Consider the following 26,186-nt stretch of genomic DNA (forward strand, 5'->3'; position numbering starts at 1 on the left):
ATCGTACAGCCCAAATGGCCTAAAATAGTCATTATCTGGCCTTTTACAGAATAAGTTTGCACCCCTGTGCTTGATCAACAGGGCTGCCTGCTTCCTGCTTCCTGGTTTTCCTTTTTTCATGAAAAATGGGCATCCCTTCCTCACTTTTTGCACCTGTTAAGTTCTTTGATGGTCCTGACTAGTCTTTTCTTTATAAGCAGAATGTATTTGGACTCGACCAAGCACATTTCTGTTGTTTTTCTCTACTTTATATATTCTCAGAACTATAATAATAATAATCTAAAATTTATTTTTCACAAATTAAAATTTCAACAAACTTCCAAAACATTTAAAGGGTCATTCTCAATTTCTCTCCTCCCATTGCTGCAGGTGAGTAATTTCGGGGGCACAGCTATTTATTCTCTTCTGAGGGTCACCGGCTTGCAGATTACCCAAAATGCCACTAGATGGCGCATAAATCAGGACTCACCTCTCCACCGCCTCCACCCATCCTCGTCTCAGAGTCGGTATTTCAGGATTTCAAGACTGAAATGTGCTTCTCTCCAAATCAATTAACTCTTGATAAGCAGGGAAAGATTACATTAGGACCATTTTCCAAATGCAAAATACTCAGAAACATTCCAAAATAAGTTATACATATTTTTCTGAGCTAGCAGGTTAATTGATTATAAAATAATAAAACTATCACCAATTCAGGATTTTTACTAATGCTTCATTGTTTGAATTAAAATGGTCAATAATTTTATGGGAATTTCCTGGCGGCCCAGTGGGTAGGACTCCGTGCTTCCACTGTAGGGGGCACAGGTTCCATCCCTGGTGGGGGAACTAAGATCCCGAATGCCGGCAGCGTGGCCAAAAAAAAAAAAAAAAAGGTCAATAATTCAGAATTATTTTCCATTTAATTAACACAGATGTATTTATTAGCACAAGGCCTAGGGCCTGCAATACTATTAGGGGGCTCATGAAATTGTGTTACTGTCTAAGATCAGAAGAAATAAATAAATTTTTAGGGTGAAAATTATATTCATTTTACACCAACACAGTCCTAAAATGTAAAATATTAAATTTGTATAAAACCAAAATAAATTTAAAAATTAAATTGTATTTAATTTACTTAATAAATTAAATTGTATTTAAATAAAAATTTAAAAAATAAAATTTAAATAAAAATTTAAAACGATTTTTTTTCTTTGGCTGCTCTGTGAGGCTTCTAGAATCTTAGTTCCTGGGCCAGGGATGGAACCCCTGCTCCCAGCAATGGAAGTGCGGAGTCCTAACCACTGGACTGCCAGGGAATTCCCTTTTTAAAAACAAAAACAAAAACAAAAACAATTTTTATGGAGGAAGGCAAAAGTGCCTAAGGCTCATGGAAGACTTGATGTAGCCCTGGGTATTAGATTTCCTAAAAGTATTCCTTTGTTCATTTCAGATATCGATGCTACAGGCTTTGCCTTTCTTGGGTATTCTTTTCACACGGATTGTAGAGGACCCTGTAAATTCCTGAACCATATCCCCTTGGCACTTATTCCCTTCCTTAGCTGCCAGACTTTGAATTCCCTGTACATGTGGCAGATTTGGAAGTACTGGGAAATTAACGCCTCCTGGTCAAAACTCTTGAGCAAGATGATTGGGGGCTGGTGGACAAACATCCCACTTCCCTTGTTGCCCCTCAGAGACCTCCAGGTGGGATAAAATTGTAGTGGTCCCACTAAAGAATGTCACTGGCCACCTGGCTCTTCAAGGATTGAGTCATTGGCCACTGCAGTCACTGACCTTCAACACACCCTGAAAGGGTTTAGGGCGGAGATCAGGAATGAGGGTCTCTGTGCTCTGGGAAAAATGACAGAACAGCCCTTCAGATAGTTAGATATTTTCAGGAGAGATTTTTTAAAAATAAATTTATTTATTTTATTTATTTATTTTTGGCTGCATTGGGTCTTTGTTGCTGTGCACAGGTTTTCTCTAGTTGCAGCGAGTGGGGACTACTCTTCATTGCGGTGCGCGGGCTTCTCTTGTTGCGGGGCATGGGCTCCAGGCGTGCGGGCTTCAGTAGTTGCAGCACACGGGCTCAGTAGTCCACGGGCTCAGTAGCTGTGGCTCATGGGCTCTAGAGCACAGGCTCATTAGTTGTGGCGCACGGGCTTAGTTGCTCGGCGGCATGTGGGATCTTCCCAGACCAGGGCTCGAACCCGTGTCCCCTGCATTGGCAGGTGGATTCTTAACAACTGCGCCACCAGGGAAGCCCCAGGAGAGACTTTTATGAACTCAATTTCTTGCATCTTCCCATACTTAGAAAAGCACTAAAATCATTAACTAAGGTAACTGTGCCTTGTGACCAGCAGTAATTTTCTACCAAGATGTGTGCTTGATTGCACATCCCCTTCTCCAGAATTACATATATGCTGACCTGCCCCCCACCTCTTCGGAGCAGTTGCTCAGAGCTCTCTGAGAGGTTGTCTCCTGGGCTATAGTCCTCAGTAAGTCCCCAAATAAAACTGAAACTCACAGCTCTCATTTTGTGTGTTTTTATTTCAGTCAAAACCTTGATAATACACTTTTATTGTCTGTCTCCCTTCCCCACTCCACCACCCATGGCTTTGGAGATGAGGCAAGGATTACTTAGAGACTCTAAGAACTATAATAATTGTGTGACATAATAGAGATGCTGAATATGGCTACAGTGGTAATCATATTACAATATATCAATGTAACCCAGGCCCTGGTGACCACCATTTTACTTTTTTTCTTTTTTCTTTTTTTGTATAAGTTTGGCTTTTAGGTTCCACATATAAGTGAGATCATACAGTATTTTTCTTTCTCTGTCTGACATCATGCTTGGCATGATGTCCTCAAAGTCCATCTATATTGTCAAAAATGGCACTATTGCCTTCTTTCTCACCACTGAAAAATATTCCAATGTGTCTATGTACCAGTCTTCTTTATCCATTCATCTGTTAATTGGCACTCAGGTCATTTCCATATCTGTAATTTTCTCGTCTGTTGAAGAGCTGTTAGCTGGGTGATATGAGGAAAACAGTGACCTCATTTCTGAGTCTCTCTTTCCTTTTTTTCTTTTTTTCTTTTTTTTTGTAAAACAGGGATGATTATCCTATCTCACTGGTATCTGTTGCTTAGCAGAGCCTTATTAAGTTGTCCTATTCCATTTCCTTTGCTTTCTCCTCTCAGGTTCCTGAGAAGCAGTGGGAAAATGCCACCTGGCTGGTAACGGAGTTCATGCTGGTGGGTTTCTCCACCTTCCCAGGCCTGAGGACCACCCTCTTTGCACTGTTCTTCCTCACATACTTGGTTACCCTGAGTGGCAAAGTCACCATCATCACCATGATACATGCGGATCGGACCCTGCACACTCCCATGTACCGCTTCCTGGCCGTGCTGTCCCTCTCTGAGACCTGCTACACGCTGGTCACCATCCCCAGTATGCTGGCTCATCTGCTCATGGAGAGTGGAGCTATCTCCATCCCTCGCTATTGGGCTCAGATGTTCTTCTTCCTGGGCCTGGGATGCAGCCACTGCTTCCTCCTTACCCTGATGGGTTACTACCGCTGCGTTGCCGCCTGTCATCCCCTGTGTATTGGGTGATCATGAGACCCACAGTTTGCCTCTACCTGGGAGCCCTGGTTTTCTGCTTCGGGTCCTCGGTGGCCTTGATCGAGACCAGCCTGATCTTCTCCTCGCCCTTCTGCTGCAGCGAACGCGTGGAGCATTCTTCTGCGACAGCACCCGGTCCTGAAGCTCAGCTGCTCGGGGAGTGCCAGCAAAGCGCTGGCCATCTTCTTCCTGACTATCCTCGTGGTGCTGGTCTCCTTCCTCCTCATCCTCCTCTCCTACACCTTCATTGTGGCTGCCCTCCTGAGGATGCCCTCAGCAGCCAGCTGGCACAAGGCCTTCTCCACCTGTGCGGCCCACCTCACCGTGGTCATTGTGCATTTTGGCTGCGCCTCCATCATCTACCTGAGGCCTGAGTCCAGAGGAAACCAGGACCAGGACCGTCTGGTGGCTGTGCTCTACACGGTGGTGACACTGCTGCTGAACCCGGTGGTATACACTCTGCACAATAAAGATGTGAGGGTGGCATCGAGGAGGACCCTGGCGCGAAGCCGCGGAGTTTTAAAAGTAAACACTCGTCCTAAGTTCTGGCCCGAGCTTTTTCATGAACACTTGCCCTGCCTGACCCTCAGTTCCCCCACCTGGAAAACAGAGGCCACTCCCATAACCTTAAATGAAATAGCCTGGGTGAGACAATTTACAAACAGTGCCTGAGACCCAGCATGAACTCCATAAAGGCTGCCCTTTCCCTTCGTCTTCATTTCCTTGACTTTGCTGGGTTGCGATGCGGTCTGCAGCGCATGATGGTCTCTAGTGGAGGGCGGCCCTGACCCTACCTGGTGCTGGCGGGCAGTGGAGGGCAGTGCTTTACCTAGCAGTGAACAGGGGTTGGCACCCGGTCCAGCATCCTTTTATTTTGTCTCGCTCAGAAGTAGTTCACTTTTTTTGGGGTGTGGCAGGGGGGGAATGAATGTTACCAACCAAAGGCTGCCTTTATTTTTCCTGTCACACTTAAATGATGTTTTCTTGATTGTTGGCCACCTCCCTCCCCCTTGGGTCTTTTATTTCTTTGGTATATGATGGGGAAAGAAAGAAAAAAGGAAGAATTAAAATTTTTTTATTGTAGTAAAATATATATAACAAAACTCATCCTTTTATCCTTTTAAAATTTTCTTATTGTTGAATTTTATGAATTCTTTGTATATTTTGGATAACAGTCCTTTATGAGATATGTCTTTTGCAAATATTTTCTCCTAGTCCGTGGCTTGTCTTCTCAGTCTCTTGATACTAATTTTTCCAAGTATTTATCACTAACTAAAATGATCTTATTATCTATTGTTTGTCTCCTTTAGACAGTGTAAGGTCTTCGTACAACCTCTCACTACGGTGTAAGGTCCAAAAATAACGTGTATTTCCAGTGCATAGCATGGAGCCTGGTATTTTGGATGCAGCTGACAAATATTTGCTTATTGAATGAATGGATAAGAACTGTTAACATTTTTTAGTTTGCTTTATTCTTTTTGAAAATGGCATTAAGCTGTTTTAAGTTCTTCCATCTCCTTTTTAAAATTTTGAAGCTCAATTTCAAATTACCGCCATTTTCATCTTCAAAATTAAGGATACTGGTTAGCCACTTACAAGAGCATGAGATGAATTTCTACTATTTAATCATTTTTAAGTGTACAACTCAGTGGCATTAATTACATCCACAAGTTAGTGCAACCATCACCACCATCTCTTTCCAAAACGTTTTTCATCCTCCTAAGTTGAAATTTTGTGCCCTTTAAGTAATGAATCTTCATTCCCCCATCCTCCCCATCCCTGGTAACATCTAACTTACTTTCTGTCACTGTGAATATGCCTATTCTACATGTTTCATATAAGTGGAATCATATAATACTTGTCCTGTTGTGTCTGGCTTATTTCACTTAGCATAACTTTTTTTTTGTGTGTGGTACGCGGGCCTCTCACCGTTGTGGCCTCTCCCGTTGCAGAGCACAGGCTCTGGACGCGCAGGCTCAGCGGCCATGGCTCATGGGCCCAGCTGCTCCGCGGCATGTGGGATCTTCCCAGACAGGGGCACGAACCCGTGTCCCCTGCATCGGCAGGCGGACTCTCAACCACTGCGCCACCAGGAAAGCCCTGGGCTCCTTCTTAAAGGCTGTAAGAGTGCTTAGAAACACAGGCCACCTCCTGCCCACTGAACCAGGGGGTCTGGAGATCTGGGTTCCAGTTTAGCTTTGAACCACTTGCTGAGACGTGGGAAGGTCCCTTTCCTTCTCTCTGTCTCAGAGGTCATTAAACGAAGGTCATTAAACCATGACACATGGTTTTTTCCCTCTGACATTTTTAGACCCTATGCTTTCTCTGAAACTCATAAATATGAGGATTGATGAGGAAAGGTCTAGTAAGTTCACTGTTTCCCAAAATGTGAAGCTCTTAACAGTAACATTTCCTGCATGTGGCATGAAAGAAAACTTTGAGTTACACAGGCAGAAATTTATTCCCTTCTCAGTTCTCTCTGAAGGCTGATGATTACTTCAAGGAAAAATTTCAGTTTGGTGCTAGTGTATCTCTTAAAAACATTATTTATTGGGAATTCCCTAGCTGTCCAGTGGTTAGGGCTCCACACTTTCACTGCCAAGGGCCCGGGTTCAATCCCTGGTAGGGGAACTAAGATCCCACATCCCGCGTGCTGCATGGCACTGCCAAAAAAATTTTTTTTTATTTACATAGTGTGAGTGTGTATAATATTCTGTCTATATACACACATAAATATGAAGTTACATGTATAATTTTATTTTTAAAGCATCATATAGTAAAATAGATTTTTTAGTGTACAGTTCAATGAATTTTAACACATGCAACCACCACTACAATCTGGATACGGAACAGCTCCATCACCCCCCAAAATTCCTCATGCTACCCTCCATGTGTCACACTTTCTGTACCCCCTGGCAGCCATTGATCTGTCCTCCTACACTATGGTTTTGTCACTTGGAGATTATCATATCAATGGAGTCACACAATATGTAACCTTTTGAGACTGGTTTTTTTCACTAAGCATAATTTTTTTTTTTAGCAATTTAGCATAATTTTTTTTGAGCTTGTGGGTAGAGAATGCTTTTCCCCTTAAGTTTTTTTTTTTTTTTTTTTTTTTTTTTTTTTGGTCATGTCACGCAGCTTGTGGGATATTAGTTCCCTAACCAGGTATTGCACCTGGGCCCTCGGCAGTGAAAGCACAGAGTCCTAACCACCGGACAGCCAGGGAACTCCCTCCCCCCACAAGTTTTATTGAGATATAATTGACATATGATATTGTATAAGTTTAAGTTATACAACATAATGATTTATTATTTGTATTTATTGTGAAATGATCACAATATGTTTAGTTAACATTCGTCACTTTACATGGTTATAAACTGTTTTTCTTGTGATAAGAACCTTTAAGATCTACTCTCTTAGCAACTTTCAAATATACAATACAGTACTGTTAACTGTAGTTACTACGCTGTACCTTACATAACCAGGATTTACTCATCTCATAACTAGAAGTTTGTACCTTTTGACTACCTTCATCCATTTCCTCCACCCCTCACCCCCTGCCTCTGACAACCACCAGTTGGTTCTCTGAGCATAACTGTTTGAGATTCATCCAAGTTATTGTGTTACCATATTTTGTTCTTTTATTGCTGAGTGGTGTTCTATGGTATGGATGGACTATGGTTTGTGTAACCACCTACTGAGGGGCATTTTGGTTTCTCCAGTTTTTGGCTATTACATATAAAGCCACTATGAACAATCATGTGCAGGTTTTGTGTGACTTAGATTATTGAAAACCCCTTCTGGTTTCCCAACTCACTTAGAATAAAATTCAACATAAGCACAGTGGTATCTGGGTGGGCCCCCAAAACTACACCCTGTGATAGGCATGAGGGAGCCATGTGGTTGAAGCACAGGGCCCATTCTTGAAGTGCTTCCAGTCTGGAGGCCCAGGCAGCACTGCTTGAGTTCACATTCTGCCTCTATCACTTACAAGCTGTGCAACCTTGGGTAAGTTCCTTAACCTCCCTGTGTTTCAGTTTCAGCATCTATAAAATGGGGATATTGCTAATACACCTCCCTTCCAGGGCTGTTGTGAGGATTAAATTAGTTCATATGTCAAAAGGGCATGGAACAGCGCCTGCACATAGTAAGTGCTTGACATAAGATAATCACTATTTCATTATTGGCTCGGGAAGTTTAATTGGGCCCAGAAGGCCCTTCTAGGACATTTGCATTTTATCCTGTTAATATTGGCAAGGAGAGTGGGGTTGAGCTGGTAGGTGAGAGACAGTGGGGAGAGGGACTGGTTTGGAGACTGTTGGAATAATCCAGAGCAGCTCTTATAGAGAGGCGGGTAAGAGCCTGTTTGGAGTGGGTTCAAGAAGAATAGGAGAAGAGCTTACGGAGACAGCTTACGGAGACAGTAAGTATAGATGGATTTTGCTAAAAAAAGGAGCAAATGGACAGTCACAAGTGGAGAATGTAGGGCCATCGGAAGGTTTTTTTTTTTTTTAATGGGTGAAATGAAAACCTAGGAATGATTCAATATAAAATAAAATTAACGACGGGGTGGAATCCTTGGAGGGAAATCCCAGAAGTTGACAAGGGATGGAAGTCAGTCTTGGAGGGAAGAAGGGCGCTCAGGACCAGAATTACTCCCCCTGTACTGATGGGGAGATCATTTTCCAGATGCCAGACGGCTGCAATGTGAAGCCCTGGTTGGAACCGGGGACCACTCAGAGGGCCCATTCCCCTGCACCGGAAGCAGAAAAACTCCAAGAGTCCGGGAAGTGGGCAGGGCTTACAAGGGTAGGGGCAACAGCGTAGGCAGGGATAGGGGAGAGGGGGCGGGCCTCTGCCTTCGCAGAATTGCGGTGGGATGGGAGGCAGGGCCTGGAGCTAGAGCGAGGGGCAGGGTTTGTTCGGGGTGAGAGTCCCGGATGGTGGACACTGGGCAGTGGGTCCGAAATGGTCCATGCTCGGCCAACGCGAAGGGGCGTACAGCACGCCTGGTGTGGAAAGCGGGCTGGGCTCGAAGGCCCGGAACCTGCGGGCCTGCAACGCTGGGCCAACGCAAGGCCGAGGAAGGTGGATCGCGCCAAACTCCCGGCTACTGGAAGCCGCAGAGGGGCCTGGCCTCTTGTAAAAAAAAAAAAGCGTGAGGCCTGCAGTGCGAGCCAATGGGAAGCGAGGGAGGGCGGAGCCTGTGCAAGGGGCGGCCAGTAGAGACAGGGCTCTTATAGGAGGTGCCCTGGAGCTGAGCGCACGCGCGTCGGGCCGGAATACAGGGCGCCCCGGATCCAAGTGGGCAAAAGGGGCAAGGCCACAGCTGTCCGGCCCAGCCTGTTCAAGCCGCGCGCCTGTTCACGTGACACGAAAGGAGAGGAATTCCTCTGGAGTCAGCGCCGTTTCCTGTAGGTGAAGGTTAAAATGCCCCGGGGGTTGGAGAAGCATCCCGATGCAACCTGACCTCAACTCGAGGCCTGGGGTCGGGGGACAGGCTCGGGCCCGGGCGCTCGCTAGGGGAGGGGTCTGGCTTGTGGAGAGGGTCGTGCACGCTAACTTGGGGGCGTAGACGTGGGGTGGGCTCACCACTAGGGCTGAGATTCGGGTCATTGATGTCAGAGAGGCGGGGCTTCCCGCCGATCCTTTGAGAAGTAGGTAAGTGGGAAAACAGCTATCTTGAGGCTTTGTCGCCGCATTGACCTGTGGTGACCTCTTTAGGTGGTTGTGGTGACGTAAGGGGGGTGGGCTGGCGTTGTAAGAGGCGTGGCCAGGTCCCTGAGAGGTTTGGCCTGGCCCGGAACCTGGGGATGTAAGGGGCGTGACCGCGCAGAAACTCGTGCCAAGGGGCGTGGCCCGGGATCTGGGCTGGGAGAGGGGGCGTGCCTTCTTCTGGATAATTTAATTGTCGCGCAAAAGTCCTAGCCCTGCCCTTTCTCCCTTAGGTGCCATCTCATGGAGACGCCCGCGGCTGCCGCCCCTGCTGGGAGCTTCTTCCCCTCTTTCCTGCTCCTGGGTTTCGCGACGCTAGTGGCCGCCTTGCTGGGCGCCGCTCACCGCCTGGGGCTCTTCTATCAGTTGATGCACAAGGTTCAGGGGAAATACAAGGGCGACGGGCCGGGGGCAGCCAAAGGAATGGACTTCCAGCGTTCCTTCCAGCTAACCCATTTTATAGGCGGGGAGAGTGAGGTCCAATTAATCCAGAGGGACTGGTCGGGAGATTCTTTCCAGGATCCTGTCGCTGTTGCCGAGCTGCTTACGGGGCTCTGGACTTTGTCTCTAGGAAGAGGTCACAGGGAGTGCCTGGGCACTCAACCCCCCGCCCACCTCCTTCCTCAGGGACCTCGAGCCCTTTTCACGGAGCAGTGTTCCCTAACACGATGGGGTCAGAGTGCTGAGAGCAGGCACCAGAGGACGTGGACGGCTGTGACGCTTGTGACAGTTGCTGTCTGCTGAGCTCAACGCTTTAGAGGGATTTTCCCACGTACCCAGTACATCCTGGAATAGATACTCTTGTTTCTGTCTTCATTTTCCACAAGAGGAAACCGAGGCTCAGAGAGGTTGTGTGATAGCTTGTGTTAGGAGACCTGTTCGGGGAAAAGCTGACCCCACAGACCTTGCTCTGAACTACTTGCCTCCACTCTCAGAAATGGACCCCTTCCCCAGACCCTCTCCTTAGTCTTTCCTCCCCTAACCTGGAGCACCCTTGACCCCTCCCCAGTCCCGCCTCTCCTAACCAGCAGCAACTTGAGGATTTGTGGGGATTTAAGGCAAAGGCCTCTGGCGTGCGCTGCTGTGCAGAAGCACTGTCTGTGCCAGCGGGCTGCTCCCATGGCAGGCACGTGGCAGCTGGCAGCCTGTTACCTGGGCCCAGGGAGTAGGAGGCAGTCTGGAAGGCTGGAGTCAGCAGTCACGTTACGAGGCCCTGATACTGGAGAGCAGGCCGTTCTGGAGTCCCAGCAGATGGCCCCTGGCCAAACTCCCTTGGGTTCTGTGGATCCACCTTCCCTAACCTCTCTTCCTGCTTGCTCCACCATCCCTGAGGCGGGCAGTGTTACAGAGTGGGGTGCTTTAAGATCATTGGTTCTATGGGACTTTGAATCTTGCTCAGGAGTCTTGATCTCTGTAGTTGTAAAAGGATATAACGTCAGGAGGATCTGATAAGATGATATGTCCTACTCTGAGCCAGGTGTATAGTATAATATGTGCCTAAGCAACACCAAGCTTTCCCTGCCCTCCGACCCTGCTCCTGCCCTCCTTCCTGGGGGAGGGGGATTGTCCCTCTTCCCACCTGCCCTGGTGCCCGTGCCCTGGTCCTTGACAATCTTGCTTCTCCCCCTTTTCGGGCCCAGGTGGACAAGGCAAGCATCCGGCATGGTGGGGAGAATGTGGCAGCCGTGCTGAGGGCCCATGGCGTGCGGTTCCTTTTCACGCTGGTCGGCGGGCATATTTCCCCACTGCTGGTGGCCTGTGAGAAGCTGGGCATCCGCGTGGTGGACACCCGCCACGAAGTCACAGCCGTCTTTGCTGCTGATGCTGTGGCCCGCCTGACCGGTGAGGGCAGAGTGGAGAGGGCTTGGGGCTGGTGAGACTGGGATGTCTTTGAGGGGCGGGGTTTTTTGATGGGGGGAGTGGCCAGGAGGGTGGACACAGCTGTGACAGGGTTTGTGTTTCAGGGACAGTGGGCGTGGCGGCAGTGACAGCGGGCCCCGGCCTCACCAACACAGTGACTGCGGTGAAGAATGCCCAGATAGCCCAGTCCCCAGTCCTGCTTCTGGGTGGGGCTGCCAGCACCCTGCTGCAGGTACCCTCTTCTTGAGGGGTGTCAGGGGCCCCAGGGAGCCTGGAAGTTCTCACGTGTTGACTCCCTGGACTCCTGTCTCCACCAGAACCGGGGCGCACTCCAGGCTATTGATCAGATGTCCCTGTTCCGGCCACTCTGCAAGTTTTGTGCTTCTGTGCAGAGGGTGCGGGAGATCATCCCCACCCTGAGGGCCGCGATGGCTGCTGCTCAGTCGGGCACCCCAGGTGCGGGGCGGGGGCTGGGCAGTGGTCAGGCCCTAGGGCCTGGGGGCTGGGAGACACAGCAGACGCAGCATTCTCCCTGTCCCTGCAGGCCCGGTGTTTGTGGAACTGCCTATTGATGTGCTGTACCCCTACTTCATGGTTCAGAAGGAGACGGTGTCAGCTAAGCCGCCCAAGGGCCTCGTGGGTCAAGGGGTCTCCTGGTAAGTAGCCCAACTCCTACCATACCCTTCCCTATCTGCTGGCTTCTCCTGCCACCTCCTGCTAGCACCCATCTCTCCTTTGACTCATTCATTGATCTGCACATCAGTTGAGAGGAGCCAGCCGTGGGAAGAGCATTCCAGGTAGAGGAAATAGAATATGCACATGTCCTGAGGCAGGAATGAAGTTGGTGGGTTGGGAAAGCAAAGTGGCCCATGTGGTGGCAGCAGGTGAGCAAAGGGGAGACGGGCAGAGGCTGAGCTCAGAGCAGCCAGCAGGAGCCACTTGGCAGACCTGGGGCTTTGTTTTTAATTTGAGATCCATTGAGAGGCACTGCAGGGCCTTAAGCATTGGCACGGGATACCCTGGTTTGGGTTTTTATTATGTTCCCTCTGGCTCTTGCTGGAGTGTGGACTTTGGGGTTAGGTGGAAGCTGGGAAGCCAGGGAGGAGGTGTGGCGGTCACTGGGATGAGAGATGATGGTGGTCTGGAATCTGGGTGGTAGCTGTGGGATACATCTGGATGGATCACATATGAGTGCCTGGACCTCCAGCAGGCCAGGATAAGGGAACAGTGTGTCCCTATGGGCCCATGACATGGGCATAGCTCAGTCTGGGGCCACTATGGGACTTTTGAGTGGTGAGTGGCCAGGATGTTGGAGAGAGCAGGTCAGTGGGGCTGGCCTGGGACAAGCTTGAAGGTTTTCCTGGAAGAGCTACAAGTTTCAAGGGGGAGTTTCTTTCTGTTGACGGGATAAAAAGGGTTCTAAGCAGGGGCATAGGCCTAGCAGAGGTACATGAAAAGGATCCATTTTTGGTCACCACGGAGGTGGGCCTGGCTGAAACAGGGTGCAGAAAGGAGAATCAGGGCTTCCCTGGTGGCGCAGTGGTTGAGAGTCCACCTGCCGATGCAGGGGACATGGGTTCGTGCCCCGGTCCGGGAAGATCCCACGTGCTGTGGAGCGGCTGGGCCCGTGAGCCATGGCTGCTGAGCCTGCACGTCCGGAGCCTGTGCTCCGCAACGGGAGAGGCCACAACAGTGAGAGGCCTGCGTACCGCAAAAAAAAAAAAAAAATGAGAATCAATTTTCCTCCTCCTCCTCCTCCTCCTCTTTGCCCTCTGTCCCTTGCATTTGCCTGTCCTTGCCCCTCTGCCTTCCACTCCCCCTCCAAATATTTAGCGAGTGCTGCTATGTGCTAGGTACCTGGATGGGCATGAACAGGACAGACAGGTCCCTGCACATGGGTGTGTGAGAAGCACCACGAGGGCCAGCTCAAGGAGTAGCAGGTTTACTCACATGTCTTTTATGACAACCCTTTGAGTTAAGACTCAGAGGTATTATTATGCCCATTTCATAGATTAGGTAACTGAGACCCAAGGCAGTTGAATGACTTGCATGAAGTTGTCCAGTTTGTTAATGGCGCACTAGGATTCAGCCCGGAGGAACCTTCAATGCTTTATCCACAGAGCTATGTTCCATCTATAATGAATGAAATGAAAGTCCAGAGAGATGGGTTCGAATCCCAGGACTGCCACTAACTAGCTGTGTTAACCTTGAACAAATGATTAAACCTTTTTTTTTCTTCCAGTTTTATTGAGATATAATTGACATACACAGCACTGTGTAAGTTTAAGGGTTACAGCATAATGATTTGACTTACGTATATTGTGATTAAATATATGACGTCAGCTTCCTCATCTGTAAGATGGACCAATGTTGCCTTTTCTCTCTAGACTGAGATTCTGTGATGAATAAAATGAGATTATTTTGATAGTGCAAAGCATAGGCTGAAGTATAAAGGAATTAACCATTATTATCTTAAATAAGAATAGGGCTGGGCTTCCCTGGTGGTGCAGTGGTTGAGAGTCTGCCTGCCGATGCAGGGGACACGGGTTCGTGCCCCGGTCCGGGAAAATCCCACATGCTGCGGAGCGGCTGGGCCCATGAGCCATGGCCGCTGAGCCTGCGCGTCCGGAGCCTGTGCTCCGCAACGGGAGAGGCCACGGCAGTGAGAGGCCTGTGTACAGCAAAAAAAAAAAAAAAAAAAAAAAAAAAAAATAGGGCTGAGTCCAGTGTCATACCAAGCGTAAGGCAAGGTGTCTCCCAACCTTCCTCCAACATGATTAGGGAACTAGCCCCTTGCAAGGCTGGCTTGTGCCTTGCCTCTTCTTTCCATGCTAGGGTTCCCCATGGTTCCATCCTTGGTCTCTTCTCATTTTCTGCGATCTTTACTCCTCCTTGAAAGAGAAACAGAAGCTTCAGGCTCTGACTAATTCTAGCCGGCTGATGCCCACATGTGTATTTTTGGCTGGATTGGGTATCCTTGAGGGCAGGGCTGAGCAGGATTTATCTTTGTGTCTCCAGGGCCCTGCACAGGGCCTCATGGAAAGTCAGGGCCCTGTGACCCAATGAGTAAGGAGACATCAGAAGCCAGAGAAAGGCAAGGGTATGGATGATTGTTAATAACTCCAATTAATCGAGTGTTTTGCAACGTGCTTTATATCCTGAGTGGCTAGATCACTGAACCTTGGGAGAGATGCTCCCTTTTACATTTTACAGAGGAGGAAGCTCAGAAAAGTTGAGTCACTCACCCACAGTCACACAGGAAGCAGCAGAGCCAGAACTCAAGCCCACCTCTGTCTGACCCCGCAGCCATGGCCCCTGATTCTGGCACTCCACGCCGGTGGCACTTGTTTTTGAGGGTCTGTGTCAGGTTGGGGTGGTCACCAGAACCTTCTGAGAGGAAATAGGCCACTGGGCACTCAGCCACTGGGGTCTGTCTATCCCTGGGCTGTTGCTTTTGTACCTCTGTTCCTGTCCTACTGCCTTCCTGGTCCCTTTCCCAGCCCTTCTCCTCCTTCAGCTTCTGGAACCCTGGTATGACTCCTGGTAACTGACTCTTCCTCTCCCCTTCACAGGTACTTAGAGAATTACCTGGCCAACCTCTTTGCAGGAGCCTGGGAGCCTCAGCCTGAGGGGCCTCTGCCTCTGGACATCCCTCAGGCTTCCTCTCAGCAGGTGAATTGCCTCTGTGCCCTGGCCAGGGACCCCCACCTGCTGTGTGGCTTCTCTCTGAACCAGTACTGGGGCTGTGATCTTGGGGGCTGATGGTGACTCAGGGTTGGCTATTTGAGCCCCACCTCTTGCCCCAGGTTCAGCGCTGTGTTGAGATCCTGAGTCGGGCCAAAAGGCCCCTTGTGCTGCTTGGGAGCCAGGCCCTGTTACCTCCAACACCCTCAGACAAACTTCGGTGAGAAGCCTCAGGCTTGCCCTTACTGTCACATCCCTGGTCCCCTGGGGCCCTGTGAGGAGGGGCAGGCCCTTGGCCACACTCACTTCTGTTCTGCCTGGACCCCTAGGGTTGCTGTGGAGACCCTGGGTGTCCCCTGCTTCCTGGGCGGGATGGCGCGGGGACTGCTGGGCCGGAACCACCCCCTTCACATCCGGCAGAACCGCAGTGCCGCCCTGAAGAAGGCAGATGTTGTCGTCCTGGCAGGTGGACGTCATCCTCCCACCCTCCCTTTCCTTTCCCTCCCACTAGGCACCTCCCTAATCGTGTAACCCTGCCCCTCCTAGTCAGCTACTGGCTGGCACCCCACTCTCATAATCACCCACCCTCCTACCTCTCACCACCCCCCTTCCCCTGGACCTGAAATTCAGGTAAACCCTCGCCAGGTTGCAGTTGTGTCCTGTGACCCAGCTTTACACAAAGATAGCGGGCACCTGTGGTACTTTGTGTACAGCATTTGCATTTGTATGCCTTATACAGCATTTACACAGCACGTACACCTATGGCATATATATTTTTACATAAAGTGCTTGAATCCTGCCAGAGACATAATAGTTGTATCAGTTAGCTATTGTTGTATAATAACCACCGTAAACTCAGTGGCTTAAAATGCACTTATCATTTCTCAAGACCCACCTGGGGTTAGGTGGTAGTTTTTGTCATTTTGGTAGGGCTCATTCCTGAGTCTGCACTCAGAGAGGCGGGAAGTCAGCTGTGCTGATCCAGGCTGGGCTGGCTTGTAACTTGGGGGTTGGTTGCTGGCCTAGCTTGGCCTCAGTTGGGGTAACTGAGTTCTTTCACTCTCCCCTACCTCCTCCTCCATGCTTCTCATCATCCAGCAGGCTAGCCTGGGCTTGTTCACTTGGTGGATGTTGAGAAACATGCAGGGCTTGGGGAGCAAGGTTATTTGAGAGAGAGCGAGTGGAAGCTGCAGGGCTTCTGGGGGTCTGGCCTCAGGAACGCATGCCATCACTTCTCTCACATTCTATGGGCCAAAGCACGTCCTGAGGCCAGCCCAGGTTCATGGTGTGGGGAGCTGCAGAGTCTCATTGCAGGTGACACTGGTACAGGGAGAGGTGAAGACCTTTATGCATTCAGTCTACCATGATGGATTAAGTAAGGTAGCGGGTACTCCCCAGGATGCTAGCCCTTTGTCCACCGAGACTCTGTCCTCTACCCCAGGAACGGTGTGTGACTTCCGTCTGTCCTATGGCCGTGTCCTCAGCCGCAGCAGCAAGATCATCATTGTCAACCGTAACCGGAAAGAGATGTTGATGAACTCAGACATGTTCTGGAAGCCCCAGGAGGCTGTGCAGGGTGAGCCCCTAGCAGCCCCTACACATATGTGTTCTTTCCGGTCCCTCTCCTCCTGGCCTCTGCTGCAGCTGGCTGGAGCTGGGTGCTGGTGACCAAGGCCTGGACCGTGCCCCAGGGGGCCCCGAGTCGGCCAGAGACGCATATTTGGTCCTTAGACTGATGGGGTGCTTCTGGATGAACTAATGGTAGGGTGGGCACCAGAGGGAAGGCCTGGGAATGTGCGTGTGATCACATCCCCTGTCTGTACTCTCCCATGTCGCCTGCTGCCCTTAGGACCTGCCCCGAGGTCTCTCTTGTCCTGTCGTGGCTCCTCCACCCCTGTTCAGTCCTCTTCCACGGCCTTTCCATGCCCTGCTTTGACCATCGTTCCAAGGACGTTGACTCTACCCTGCGCTGCAGGCGAGAGGGAACTTGCGTCAAGCAGAGAAGTGGCACCATTTGCATTCATGTTTGGGAAAATCCACTGTAGCAGCTGGTGGGCAGTGAGTTGGAGGGGACTGGGTGGAGGCAAGGGGGCTGTTAGGGCCAGGACAGAAACGATGAGGCCTGGAGTGGGGATGGAGAGGGAGGAGAAACTCAACTTCTCTGAGCCTCTGTGTGATCATTTCTAAAATGGAGATGGTGAAAAGTACATCATCACTGGCTTATTTGTTCACTCTGCATGCCTGGGTTGTAGAGATGTGCTTGGAGGATGGAGGTGTTTTTAGTGACGTGTTTCAGAGGCAGAATTGACAGGACTGCCTGATCTGGGGTGTGATGAGGAGGCAGGAGACAGAGGCTGATGTGAGTTTCTAACCCACTTTGTGCTCCCTAAACCTAGTTTCTTCGGCCTTGCTCTCCCTCACACCCCTGTTGCCCTAACTTGGTTCCGGCAGGCTCTGGGGTGTGTTTCACTCATTTTGTGCTAGGACCCCCCTGGCCTGCTTCTTTGCCTCCTGTGCAGATGCCTGTTTGCTTCCTGCTGTCTTTGGGCCTCTGGTGCTTGAAGGGCAGGAGGAGGCCATCTCCCTGCAGCTGTGCCCTCTTCCTTCCCCAGGAGACGTGGGCTCCTTCATGGTGAAGCTGGCGCAGGGCCTTCAGGGCCAGACGTGGGCCTCAGACTGGGCAGAGGAGCTTCGGCAGGCTGACCGACAGAAGGAGCAGACCTTTCGGTGGGGGCTGGGTAGAGTGGACTTGGGGGGTTGCGGGTTCGCGGGGGCCCATGCCACTGGCTCTGCTGACCTGCACTGCTCCATCACAGGGAGAAGGCATCGATGCCTGTAGCCGAGCACCTTAACCCGGTGCGGGTACTGCAGCTGGTGGAGGAAACTCTGCCTGACAACTCCATTCTGGTGGTCGATGGTGGGGACTTCGTGGGTACAGCCGCCCACCTGGTGCAGCCCCGCGGCCCCCTGCGCTGGCTCGATCCTGGTAAGGGCGGGCCTATGCATGGGGCAGCTTGCACTGTCGGGGCCCCTTCACACCCACCCGCTCTTGGTTTTTCTAGGGGCCTTCGGTACTCTGGGGGTTGGTGCGGGATTTGCACTTGGCGCCAAGCTGTGTCAGCCGGATGCCGAGGTGAGTCAGAGCGTGCTGGGGGCAGGAGGCTTGCTGCTTTCTGGGCCGTGAACCACCCCAGCCATCCTTGGTACCCCCTCAGGTCTGGTGCCTGTTTGGCGATGGAGCCTTTGGCTACAGCCTCATCGAATTTGACACCTTCGTCAGACACAAGGTGACCGGATGACCAAGGGAAGCTCATAGCCTGGGGTTCTGGGAGATGTCACCAGGGGTGGAGTGGGCTGGGGAGGGAGCTGCTTGGCTGGCAGGGGTCCTGTCCCTGTCTTTGACCTGTGGCTGGCCAAGCCCTGGGACTGAAGGCTGTGGCCTGGTCTCATCCTCTCCCTGCAGATCCCAGTGATGGCTTTGATAGGGAATGATGCTGGCTGGACCCAGATTTCCCGGGAGCAGGTGCCCTGTCTGGGCAGCAATGTGGCCTGTGGCTTGGCTTACACTGGTGAGGGGCCTGGAATGGGTGGGAAGGGGGAAAGCTGTTTCAGGCCCAGCTGAATGTATGTTCCTCTCCCGGGCTAGCTGCATGGTAGGCTGGGTTCTGCCATCATCCTGACTTCATCTCCCCTTTTAGGTTATCACAAGGCAGCCATGGGACTGGGAGCCCAGGGCTTGCTACTTTCACAGGAGAGTGAGGATCAGGTGGTCAAGGTGCTGCATGATGCCCAGCAGCAGTGCCAAGATGGCCACCCAGTTGTGGTCAACATCCTCATCGGGAGGACGGACTTCCGAGATGGCTCCATTGCCGTGTAGGGCCTCATGGGTCAGTGCCCTTGGCTCTCTTCCCACCCCTGGACTGTGCCAGGCTGGTTTCTCATCCTTGCTTGCCCTGGGCCTATCCTATGAGGCCCAGTGACCCTAAAACCCTCCCTGAGGACAAGGAGGGGCTGGAGGGGTCAGAGCTCAGAGAGCCTCCTTGGCAGCACTGGAGAGCCCTTGGGCCTTTTTCTTTGTGGGCTCAACTGTGTCCTTTCTCCCCTTCTCTCTTACACATTGAATAAACCACCTCTGGTCCATGTGGGCCCAAGTACTCATCCCAGAACCTGTGCATACTGATTTATTGTCCACAAAGATGGAAGTGAGGGAAAGAGGGAGGAGACAGGAGGGGACCCTACTCTCCCACTGGAACTCTGGGGCTCACTGAGGCACCATTACTGGGGATTTCAGGGTGCCTGGGCACTGCAAACTCTTTCCCCGCTCTGTGGTCCCTGAAAGAGCCCCACATGCCTGCTCTAGACATGTCCATGCACACTAGTCCTCACACACAGACACACACGCGCGGAGGCAATAAATATGTTCCGTACCAAAGTGCCCCCAGCCTGACACTTCAGGTGGGGCCCCTCCGAAAGGGAGGTCTTACAAGTGCTCAGTTTGTTCAGGAATGGGGAGGAAGAATTGGGGAGGGGAAGGGCCATACTCTGCTATCTACTTTTGCTGGTTTGAGGCAATCATGGGGTTTTCCTTGGAAAAGAGGGTGGAGAAACCAGCTGTTTTCCTATAAGCCTCAGGCTGCCCCTATCCAGCCAGAGCCCAGGATAGGGGCTTTCCCCCACCCTGCCTCAAACAGTACCTCATGATAGTCTTTGGGCCCGCCGAGGGAGAAGCAGAGTGCAGTGCTCAAAGCTAATACTGATTTGGTTGGCAGCAGCAAGAGAACTGACTGGGGGGTGTCTCACCATCCCAGGGTGATGCTCACAGGAACTGGCGTTTCCCTGGCTAAGGGGAAGCAAGAGAGGCCAGCCTGCCCTGCAAGCAGAACTGCCTTTTGGCAGCCGGGGAGAAGCCCTTGGTACTCAGAAAAGATGGCCACAATAGCTGGTCCCGAAAATTCCCAATCCCCGGCCTTCGCAACCAGTGCCCAAATGTTGAGCACTGGAAACGAGGAATGATTCTCAGCAATGGGTTGGCTGGTCACTAGGCAACTCCCCAGGAACCAGGGGCTAGGCCTGAGCTACAGGTCTGGTCCCCCTAGGTCGTTAGGGCACCGCCTTAGCAACCAGGAGCCCGGCCTTAGTAATCGGGGTCCGGCCCCGCCCGGCTCACAGACACACGTTGATCTGCTTGGAGAGCTCTCTCTCCAGGTCCATGATGAGGGCATCAAAGTCTTTGAGGTTCAGGTGCGGGTTGAAGGGAGCCTCGAAGTCGTCTTCGAAGTCGGTAGCGACCGTCGGCTCGCCAGCCTCTTCGTCCTCGTCTTCGCTGTCGCTGCCCGTCACGTGGTCGTAGTCCGGCCCGGACAGGAAGTCCCGCCCACAAGGCAGGAAGTCCCGCCCGCAAACGCTCCAGTCACCGGCGTAGCGGTTGCTCGGGGGGCTCTCGGGGCCGCCCCGGCCGCGGGGCCGAGTCACCACTTCGGGGCTCGCTAGCGGCAAGTGAAGCGGCGGCTGTCGTTTGGGCCGCAGGTACGGGACGAGCTCCGGAGCCTCTGGGGGCCTGCGCGGATCTGCGGAGGGAGAGGGAGGGCTTGGATGATGTAACGCCCAGCGGTGGCAACTAGACCTCTGATTGGCTGCTTAGGTAGCTAGGCCCCTGATTGGCCGGTCGAAAGGCAAGGCCTTCGACCGGATCAGGATTTCACTGGCTGAGCTAGAACTGGTTGCTGAGGCAACCAGGTACCAGCTTACTCGGACTAGGGGGCGTGGCTTGCCTGAAGCTCGAGACTCTAATTGGCCACTGGAGAAAGTATCGTAGCGGCAGCCTGGCTAAGATCGGCGGCGCGGGGGCGGGGGCCAGCTCACCTGGCCAGGCTTGCAGCAGGTAGTGCAGCACCTCGATGTGGCGCTTGAAGTCCACTGCATTCGAGAGGCCCGGGCCAGAGCTGCGGATGCGGGGCCTGGCGGGTGCCTGGCGCGCCGGCAGCAGCACAGGACCGAAGCAAACGGCAAGGTTCTGCGGAGTCATGCGGTTGTGGGCGTGGAAGGAGGAGACAAGGCGCAGGTGGTCCAGGAGAAGCGTCAGTGTAGCCTGAGAGGAGAGGGTTGGGAGAGCATAAGGTGGGCAAAGCCGGTCCCCTGTCGCACCTGAGGGAGACTAAGGCGGTTCAGAATGGGGAAACTGAGGTTCAAGGTCTCATAGCTGGGTGATGACCCAGCTAAGACTTAACCATTAGGTATTAGTATTATGATCCCATTTTGCTGGAGGGAAGACTGAAGCGAAAGGTAACTTAACTTTGAAATGGCAGAACTTGGGCTTGAGCCTACTCTTCTGTGTGTTAGGCAGGGCTGGTATTAATCCCATTTTATAGATGAGGATATTGAGGCACAGAGAGGGTCGGGACTTGTCCAGGATACCACAGCCAGGAACTTCCCTTATGGTAGGTTGACACACCTGTGTTCAGAGTCTGTATTTTTGATACATCCGGCCTGTGAAACCTTAAGTAACTCACTCAACTGCTCTGGGCTTTGGCTTCCATATCTATAAAGTGGGGATACTAATAGCACCTATTTTCTAGAATTGTAACAATGCCACACATTCATGGCCATCACAGGCCCAGGCATGGGTGAAACATTCTGCTGATGTCAGCCCACTCCCTGTCTCGCCTGCTCCCACCAGGCCCAACTCACCCTCTCCACATCTGGCAGGCAGCTGAGGAGCCCACGGGTGCCCTCAGTGCTGGAAGGAGCCCTGCTTGGGGGCTCTCGGGCCATGGCCTCCAACACCACCTGATAGAGGGGCTGGGTGATGAGCGGGGTAGGCAACTCCCGAAGATAATCCTTGAGGATGCCTGTGGATACAGGGCCCACTCTGGTCAGGGCACCCCTGGTTTCTGAGGCTGGAGATTCAGCTGGGGCTGGGAGCAGGGGAACAGGAGGAGGATAGGTGCAGGAAGGTAAAAACAAAGCCAACAGAAGGGGTGAGGTCCCAGAGGGACCACAGGGACTGCCTTGAGGTGAGGGTTGAATGGGGTGCAGGCAGGAGAGAGAAGGGGCATGCTGACCAGTGACGACATTGATATCGGGGTACAGGTCCTCGGAGAGGCAGACAGCTGCACTGTCCCGCTCAAAGGCATCTCGAAGCTCTTTCTTCACAGCTGCTGAGCCACACAGACGGTACAGCCCCACTACCTGGGGGTAGGAGCAGAGAGATGTCCTCTTGTCAGGGCCACAGACTGATCAGGGCCCTGTGGGTGAGGGCCAGAGGCCTAGATCACAGTGGCAATGGGCTGAGACATTGGGGGCTGGCTGTAGCTTCACTGGCTGCCTTCCTGCTCCTCTGACACCTGTCATTGGGGATCCCACCTGGCTGCCTGGACAGCCTGGCCCTGTAGACCCTCTGGATCACTTGTCCTGGCACCCACCTCCTTTGACTCAGGAAACTCTGACTCATTTTCAGCTTACTTGTCACCTCCTCTGGAAAGCCTTCCCTGACTACCCCAACCAGCGGGTCAGGTCCTGCTTTAAGCTCTCCCAGTTTCTTTGCTCTTCTCCCAGCCACAGTTTTACATATGTGATTTATTAGAGTCATGTCTTTTCCCCCATCAGACTCATGTCTTTTCCCCCATCAGACTCTGAGCTCCAGAAGGGCTGGGATCCTATATTACTAAATGAACAGATGACCCATGAATTCTGGGCTAGGTGCTAGGGTCTGGAGGGAGCGGGTGCTCCTGCCCTTGTCTAGGCTGGGATTGGAGCCAGGAGTTCCTCAGGTGGGGTAGGGGGAAGCCTGGCCTCCATACCCTGGGTGTTCTGAGGAGATGTTCTGAGGTCTGGGGCCTAGCTAGGGTGGGGTGAGGGACTTACCCGTAGCCCTCGGCGCTCAATCTGCCCAACACACTTCTGGATGATGAGGGGCACCTGGCCCGGGGACTGCTCCCGCTCCACCAGCAGTGGCAGGGGCAGCCCGAAGACTCGGGGCTCAGCTGTGCCTGGAGCTTCCTGTTGCTCCGACAGGGTCAGCTTGGCGTACAGCAGCCCTTGGGGCTCCAGGCGCACAGCCAGCTGCTGGGCCTCGCACCCTGAAGACACAGGGGACCTCCTGAGTCTAGTCTGCCCCCACAGGCTCCTGTGCCCTGGTCCCTACTCCAACCCATGCCCCATCCTGGGCTTAGTACCCTGGGCACTCTGGAGGAAGGAAGGAGCCCTGAGCTGAATCCTGTGCCCTACACCTCCTCCCCTGCAGCCATACATCCTACCTCGGAAAACCGTGGGCAGCAGCACAGTACCCTGGGCGCAGGGCCGGTGCCGCCGAACGCCGGGGTCCCATGCCAGCACCAGGGCCCGCAGCAGCCGCGCGGCCTCGAGTTCCAGGTGGAAGGTGTGGTCCAGCCGCAGGAAGTCTGGCCCCCCACGCAGTGGCCCCGTTCGGGCCCGGGCCACCCCATCCACCTGCAGCAGGCAGCAGAGGTCTCGCGGAGTGGCCCCAGGTGCCGGTCGCAGCCCCCCCAGCCCGTACAGGTGCAGGCTGAGGCGGCCCCAGAGTGCAGTGGGGGGCGTCCGGGCCGATGGGCCCACCTCATAGGGGCGGAAGGCGGTGGGCGACGGGGGCCCCGCTGGGCGCTCAGGAGAGTCACCATCACTGAGGTAACCGGCCCTCAGGCCCCGTGCGCCCTCAGACACTGCCGCCCGCCCCGGGGTCCCCACGCTGCTGTCCAGGTGGTAACGGCTGATGACGGACCCCGTGGGGGCGGCTCGCTCACGCTCTCGGACAGCCCGGGTGCTCCGCAGACTCAGGCGGCGCCGCAGCTCGGGCAGCTTCTTCATCTTCATTGAGAGCCGCCTGGCCGGGCCTGGGGACTTGGTGCGGGAGGCTTTGGTTGGGGGACTGGCGGGGGCTGCGCCTATGGGGAGAGCAGACCTCAGGGTCCAGAAATCTGGGCTCGGGATGGGGGTGAGGCTTGTAGTCATCTTGGGGGTCCCTGGGTGTCTGGCTTGTGCTCACCTGGGGAGGCCAGGCTCTCCGGCTCAGCTGAGCCTGGCTGTAGGCCTGGGAGCTCAGGTGCCGGGAGTCTGGGGTCCTCCTCAGGGATGGGGTTGTACCAGATCTCACCAGCAGGCTCCCTACTGCCAGCTGCCCCCAGCCCCAAGGTGGCCTCATCTGGTGGCTTGGCCCCGCCCAGCACCCATCGGCGGCTGCTGGGCTCCAGGCTCTGCAGGTAGGCACCCCGAGCTGGGCTCCGAGATGCCTCGGGGCTGGGGGGCCCCTCTGCTCCAGCCTGGGATCCTTCCGGGGCCTGGGGCTCTGGTTCTGGAGGACTGGGCTCCGGGCGCTGGGCTGGGCGGCCTGGCAGAGAGCAAGGGGTGTGAGACTCAGCCTCCCACTGCTCCCAGAGCAGTCCCGGCCCAGGGCTCTTCCCCCAGCAGGAGAATGCACTCAGCACTGACACTCCACACATTCATTTGGAATGGGTGGCTGCAGGCCAGCAGTCTCATCTGTTACCAGCTTACGGCCTCCTCCCCAGTCTCCCTGGCCCTGGTATCCCAAACAGGACTCTGTCCCTCTGCTCTCCAGCCTCAGAGGTCCGGTGGGGCTTCTTTGGGCCTGGGCCCTGCATTCCCCACTCTACTTCCCTACACCTCTCGTTAACTCTGCATGGAGCCCTGCCTTTGTCCCTTCTCACTGGGTGGCTTTGGGCAAGTCACTTTCCATCTCTGAGCCTCAGTGTCCTCCTGTGAAATGTGGGGATTTGATGCCACCCTTCAGGGAGGCTTCGGGGAGCTCGACATGGAGAGCACTTCATAGGCACTCATATCTTGGTCAAGCACATAGCCCACAGTGGACGCTGCCTAGCTTGCTTGGAAGACAGGAGCAGGCATGACAGTGAGTGAGTGCCTGCTGGGTTCTCCCATACCTGCAGCATGTCACTCCCCACCTCCCTGCCTGTCTTCCAAACCCCCGCCACCGTCTCTCAGCCCAGGACTGACCCCTATGGTCAATGCCTCCCCCTTGGGACTTCCCCTTCCTGCTCCATCCTCCTCTCTCTGACATACCGGGCTGTTTCCTGTGTGTGTTTGTGCGTGGGCACCCCTGTCCCTTCTCTCTGCTCTGGGAACCTTGGGAATCTTTGGGAAGGGCTGGGGGGAGGTCAGATCCATGGAGTCTTCTGCCCTCCCTCCTTTAACTCCTTCCTTTCCGGGACTTCCTGTCCCACGCAGCTCTGATTTCTTTAAGGTCCTGCCCATTTCTTTAAGGACTCCCTCCTCTGGTCACTTCAGATTTCCACTCCCCAGGACTCTCATTTAGTAGCATAGTCCACAGAGCTGTTAAGTCACTTCACTGGCACTGGGTAAATGACCCAACTGCTCCGTGCCTCAGTTTCTCCATCTGTATAAAGGGGACAGTTTCTTGGGGCTGCCTAAGGTTGGGTGTAGCTGCAGTCACTGGTTAATAGGTGAGAGGGGGTGGGGGGTAGCTACCATGATTGATGCACCGCCTCTCTCCCTCTGCAGGAGTACGCCCCCATCTCCCATCCCAGGTCTCTAGGGCTCAGGGTGTCCCCTGCCCGGCCTGAATAAGCCCCAGTTTCTAGGCCTCCCAGCTCCTCCTCCCCTGCACTCTCCAGGCGCTCTGCCTCGGCCCCATTTCCTGTCAGGGGCGAGGCCCCCTCCCGGGCCTCCCAAGGAGCCGAAGCCCTGGCATCCCTGGCCAGGCGCACATAACGGTTCGCGCCCCCTCTCCCCCCAGCCCGTTACTTTCAGGACCTTTGCGTGCCCCGGCCCCCAACCCCGGCCCGCAGGGGGCTCCGCAGGGCTTCCCCTGTCCCTCCTTGGGGCCCCGGGACCCAATTCCAGGCCGGGTGGGGTTCGGCGCCCCTTCTTCCCCACCTCCCCCTCTCACCGCGCTCCTTCGCGTCCGACTTTTTCCGGGGAAGTTTCTCCCGGCCCCGAAGGCGGGAGAAGGTTTTCCTGAGTAGCGGCTCGGCCATGCTGGGGCCCGGGCCGGGCGGAGTGCGCGCCCCGGGCTCCGGCCGCGCCGCCCCCCGCCCCGCCCGGGCCTCCCCGCCCGCCCCCCGCCCCGCGCCAGCAGGAAGCACATTCCGGGAATGCTTGGCCCAAACTCTTTTTTTTTTTTTTTTTTTTTTCCCCTTCCCGCGGCCTGAGCGAGCGATGCTGGGAGATGTAGTCAGTCGCCCGGGCCGGGACGGGGAGGGAATGGGGGCTCTGTGCTACCTTCCTGGGCTCCAACTCTGAATATCTTGGAGCAGTCGCGGGCCCTAGTCTTTCCTCTTATCCACCCTCCGTTGGTGATCGCATAC

At 53.5% G+C, this 26,186-nt stretch overlaps 2 protein-coding genes and 1 pseudogene across 7 annotated transcripts; 2 read left to right on the forward strand and 1 right to left on the reverse strand.

The window, feature by feature from the left end:
* Nucleotides 1–446: 446 nt before the first annotated feature.
* LOC309805328 (olfactory receptor 10T2-like) lies at nucleotides 447–9,354 on the forward strand (annotated as a pseudogene). The gene is made up of 3 exons: nucleotides 447–506; nucleotides 3,136–4,134; nucleotides 9,337–9,354. The product of its transcript is annotated as an olfactory receptor 10T2-like (transcript).
* ILVBL (ilvB acetolactate synthase like) lies at nucleotides 8,849–19,037 on the forward strand. Of its 3 annotated transcripts, none has more exons than XM_082620854.1 (16): nucleotides 8,862–9,026; nucleotides 9,561–9,705; nucleotides 10,968–11,169; nucleotides 11,292–11,419; nucleotides 11,505–11,643; nucleotides 11,732–11,843; nucleotides 14,760–14,859; nucleotides 14,994–15,091; nucleotides 15,201–15,337; nucleotides 16,313–16,447; nucleotides 17,484–17,598; nucleotides 17,688–17,857; nucleotides 17,934–18,004; nucleotides 18,087–18,158; nucleotides 18,335–18,440; nucleotides 18,570–19,037. In XM_082620854.1, exons 2-16 carry the CDS (start codon nucleotides 9,571–9,573, stop codon nucleotides 18,746–18,748), a joined length of 1,899 nt encoding a protein of 632 aa, XP_082476980.1. In that variant the 5' UTR covers nucleotides 8,862–9,026; nucleotides 9,561–9,570; the 3' UTR covers nucleotides 18,749–19,037. The 3 variants fall into 3 exon arrangements, with proteins under 3 accessions (XP_082476979.1, XP_082476980.1, XP_082476978.1); XM_082620852.1 differs by lacking the exon at nucleotides 8,862–9,026 and adding an exon at nucleotides 9,067–9,273; XM_082620853.1 differs by lacking the exons at nucleotides 17,484–17,598; nucleotides 17,688–17,857; nucleotides 17,934–18,004; ... (1 more) ...; nucleotides 18,335–18,440; nucleotides 18,570–19,037 and adding an exon at nucleotides 16,721–17,459 and having other exon boundaries at nucleotides 8,849–9,026.
* Nucleotides 19,037–25,924, reverse strand: SYDE1 (synapse defective Rho GTPase homolog 1). 3 transcript variants are annotated; one of them, XM_082620842.1, is made up of 8 exons: nucleotides 25,769–25,898; nucleotides 23,873–24,214; nucleotides 23,127–23,771; nucleotides 22,735–22,949; nucleotides 21,933–22,059; nucleotides 21,559–21,719; nucleotides 20,734–20,959; nucleotides 19,037–20,438 (listed from the first exon to the last, which is right to left on the reverse strand). In XM_082620842.1, the coding sequence occupies exons 1-8, from the start codon at nucleotides 25,854–25,856 to the stop codon at nucleotides 20,035–20,037; spliced, it is 2,208 nt and encodes a 735-aa protein (XP_082476968.1). In that variant the 5' UTR covers nucleotides 25,857–25,898; the 3' UTR covers nucleotides 19,037–20,034. The 3 variants fall into 3 exon arrangements, with proteins under 3 accessions (XP_082476968.1, XP_082476969.1, XP_082476970.1); XM_082620843.1 differs by lacking the exon at nucleotides 25,769–25,898 and having other exon boundaries at nucleotides 23,873–24,341; XM_082620844.1 differs by lacking the exons at nucleotides 19,037–20,438; nucleotides 20,734–20,959 and adding an exon at nucleotides 20,966–21,322 and having other exon boundaries at nucleotides 25,769–25,924.
* Between the last annotated feature and the right edge of the window lie 262 nt (nucleotides 25,925–26,186).

The sequence above is a fragment of the Mesoplodon mirus genome (genome assembly GCF_964341445.2).
Source record: "Mesoplodon mirus genome assembly, chromosome: 5".
NCBI classification, from domain to species: Eukaryota; Metazoa; Chordata; class Mammalia; order Artiodactyla; family Ziphiidae; genus Mesoplodon; species Mesoplodon mirus.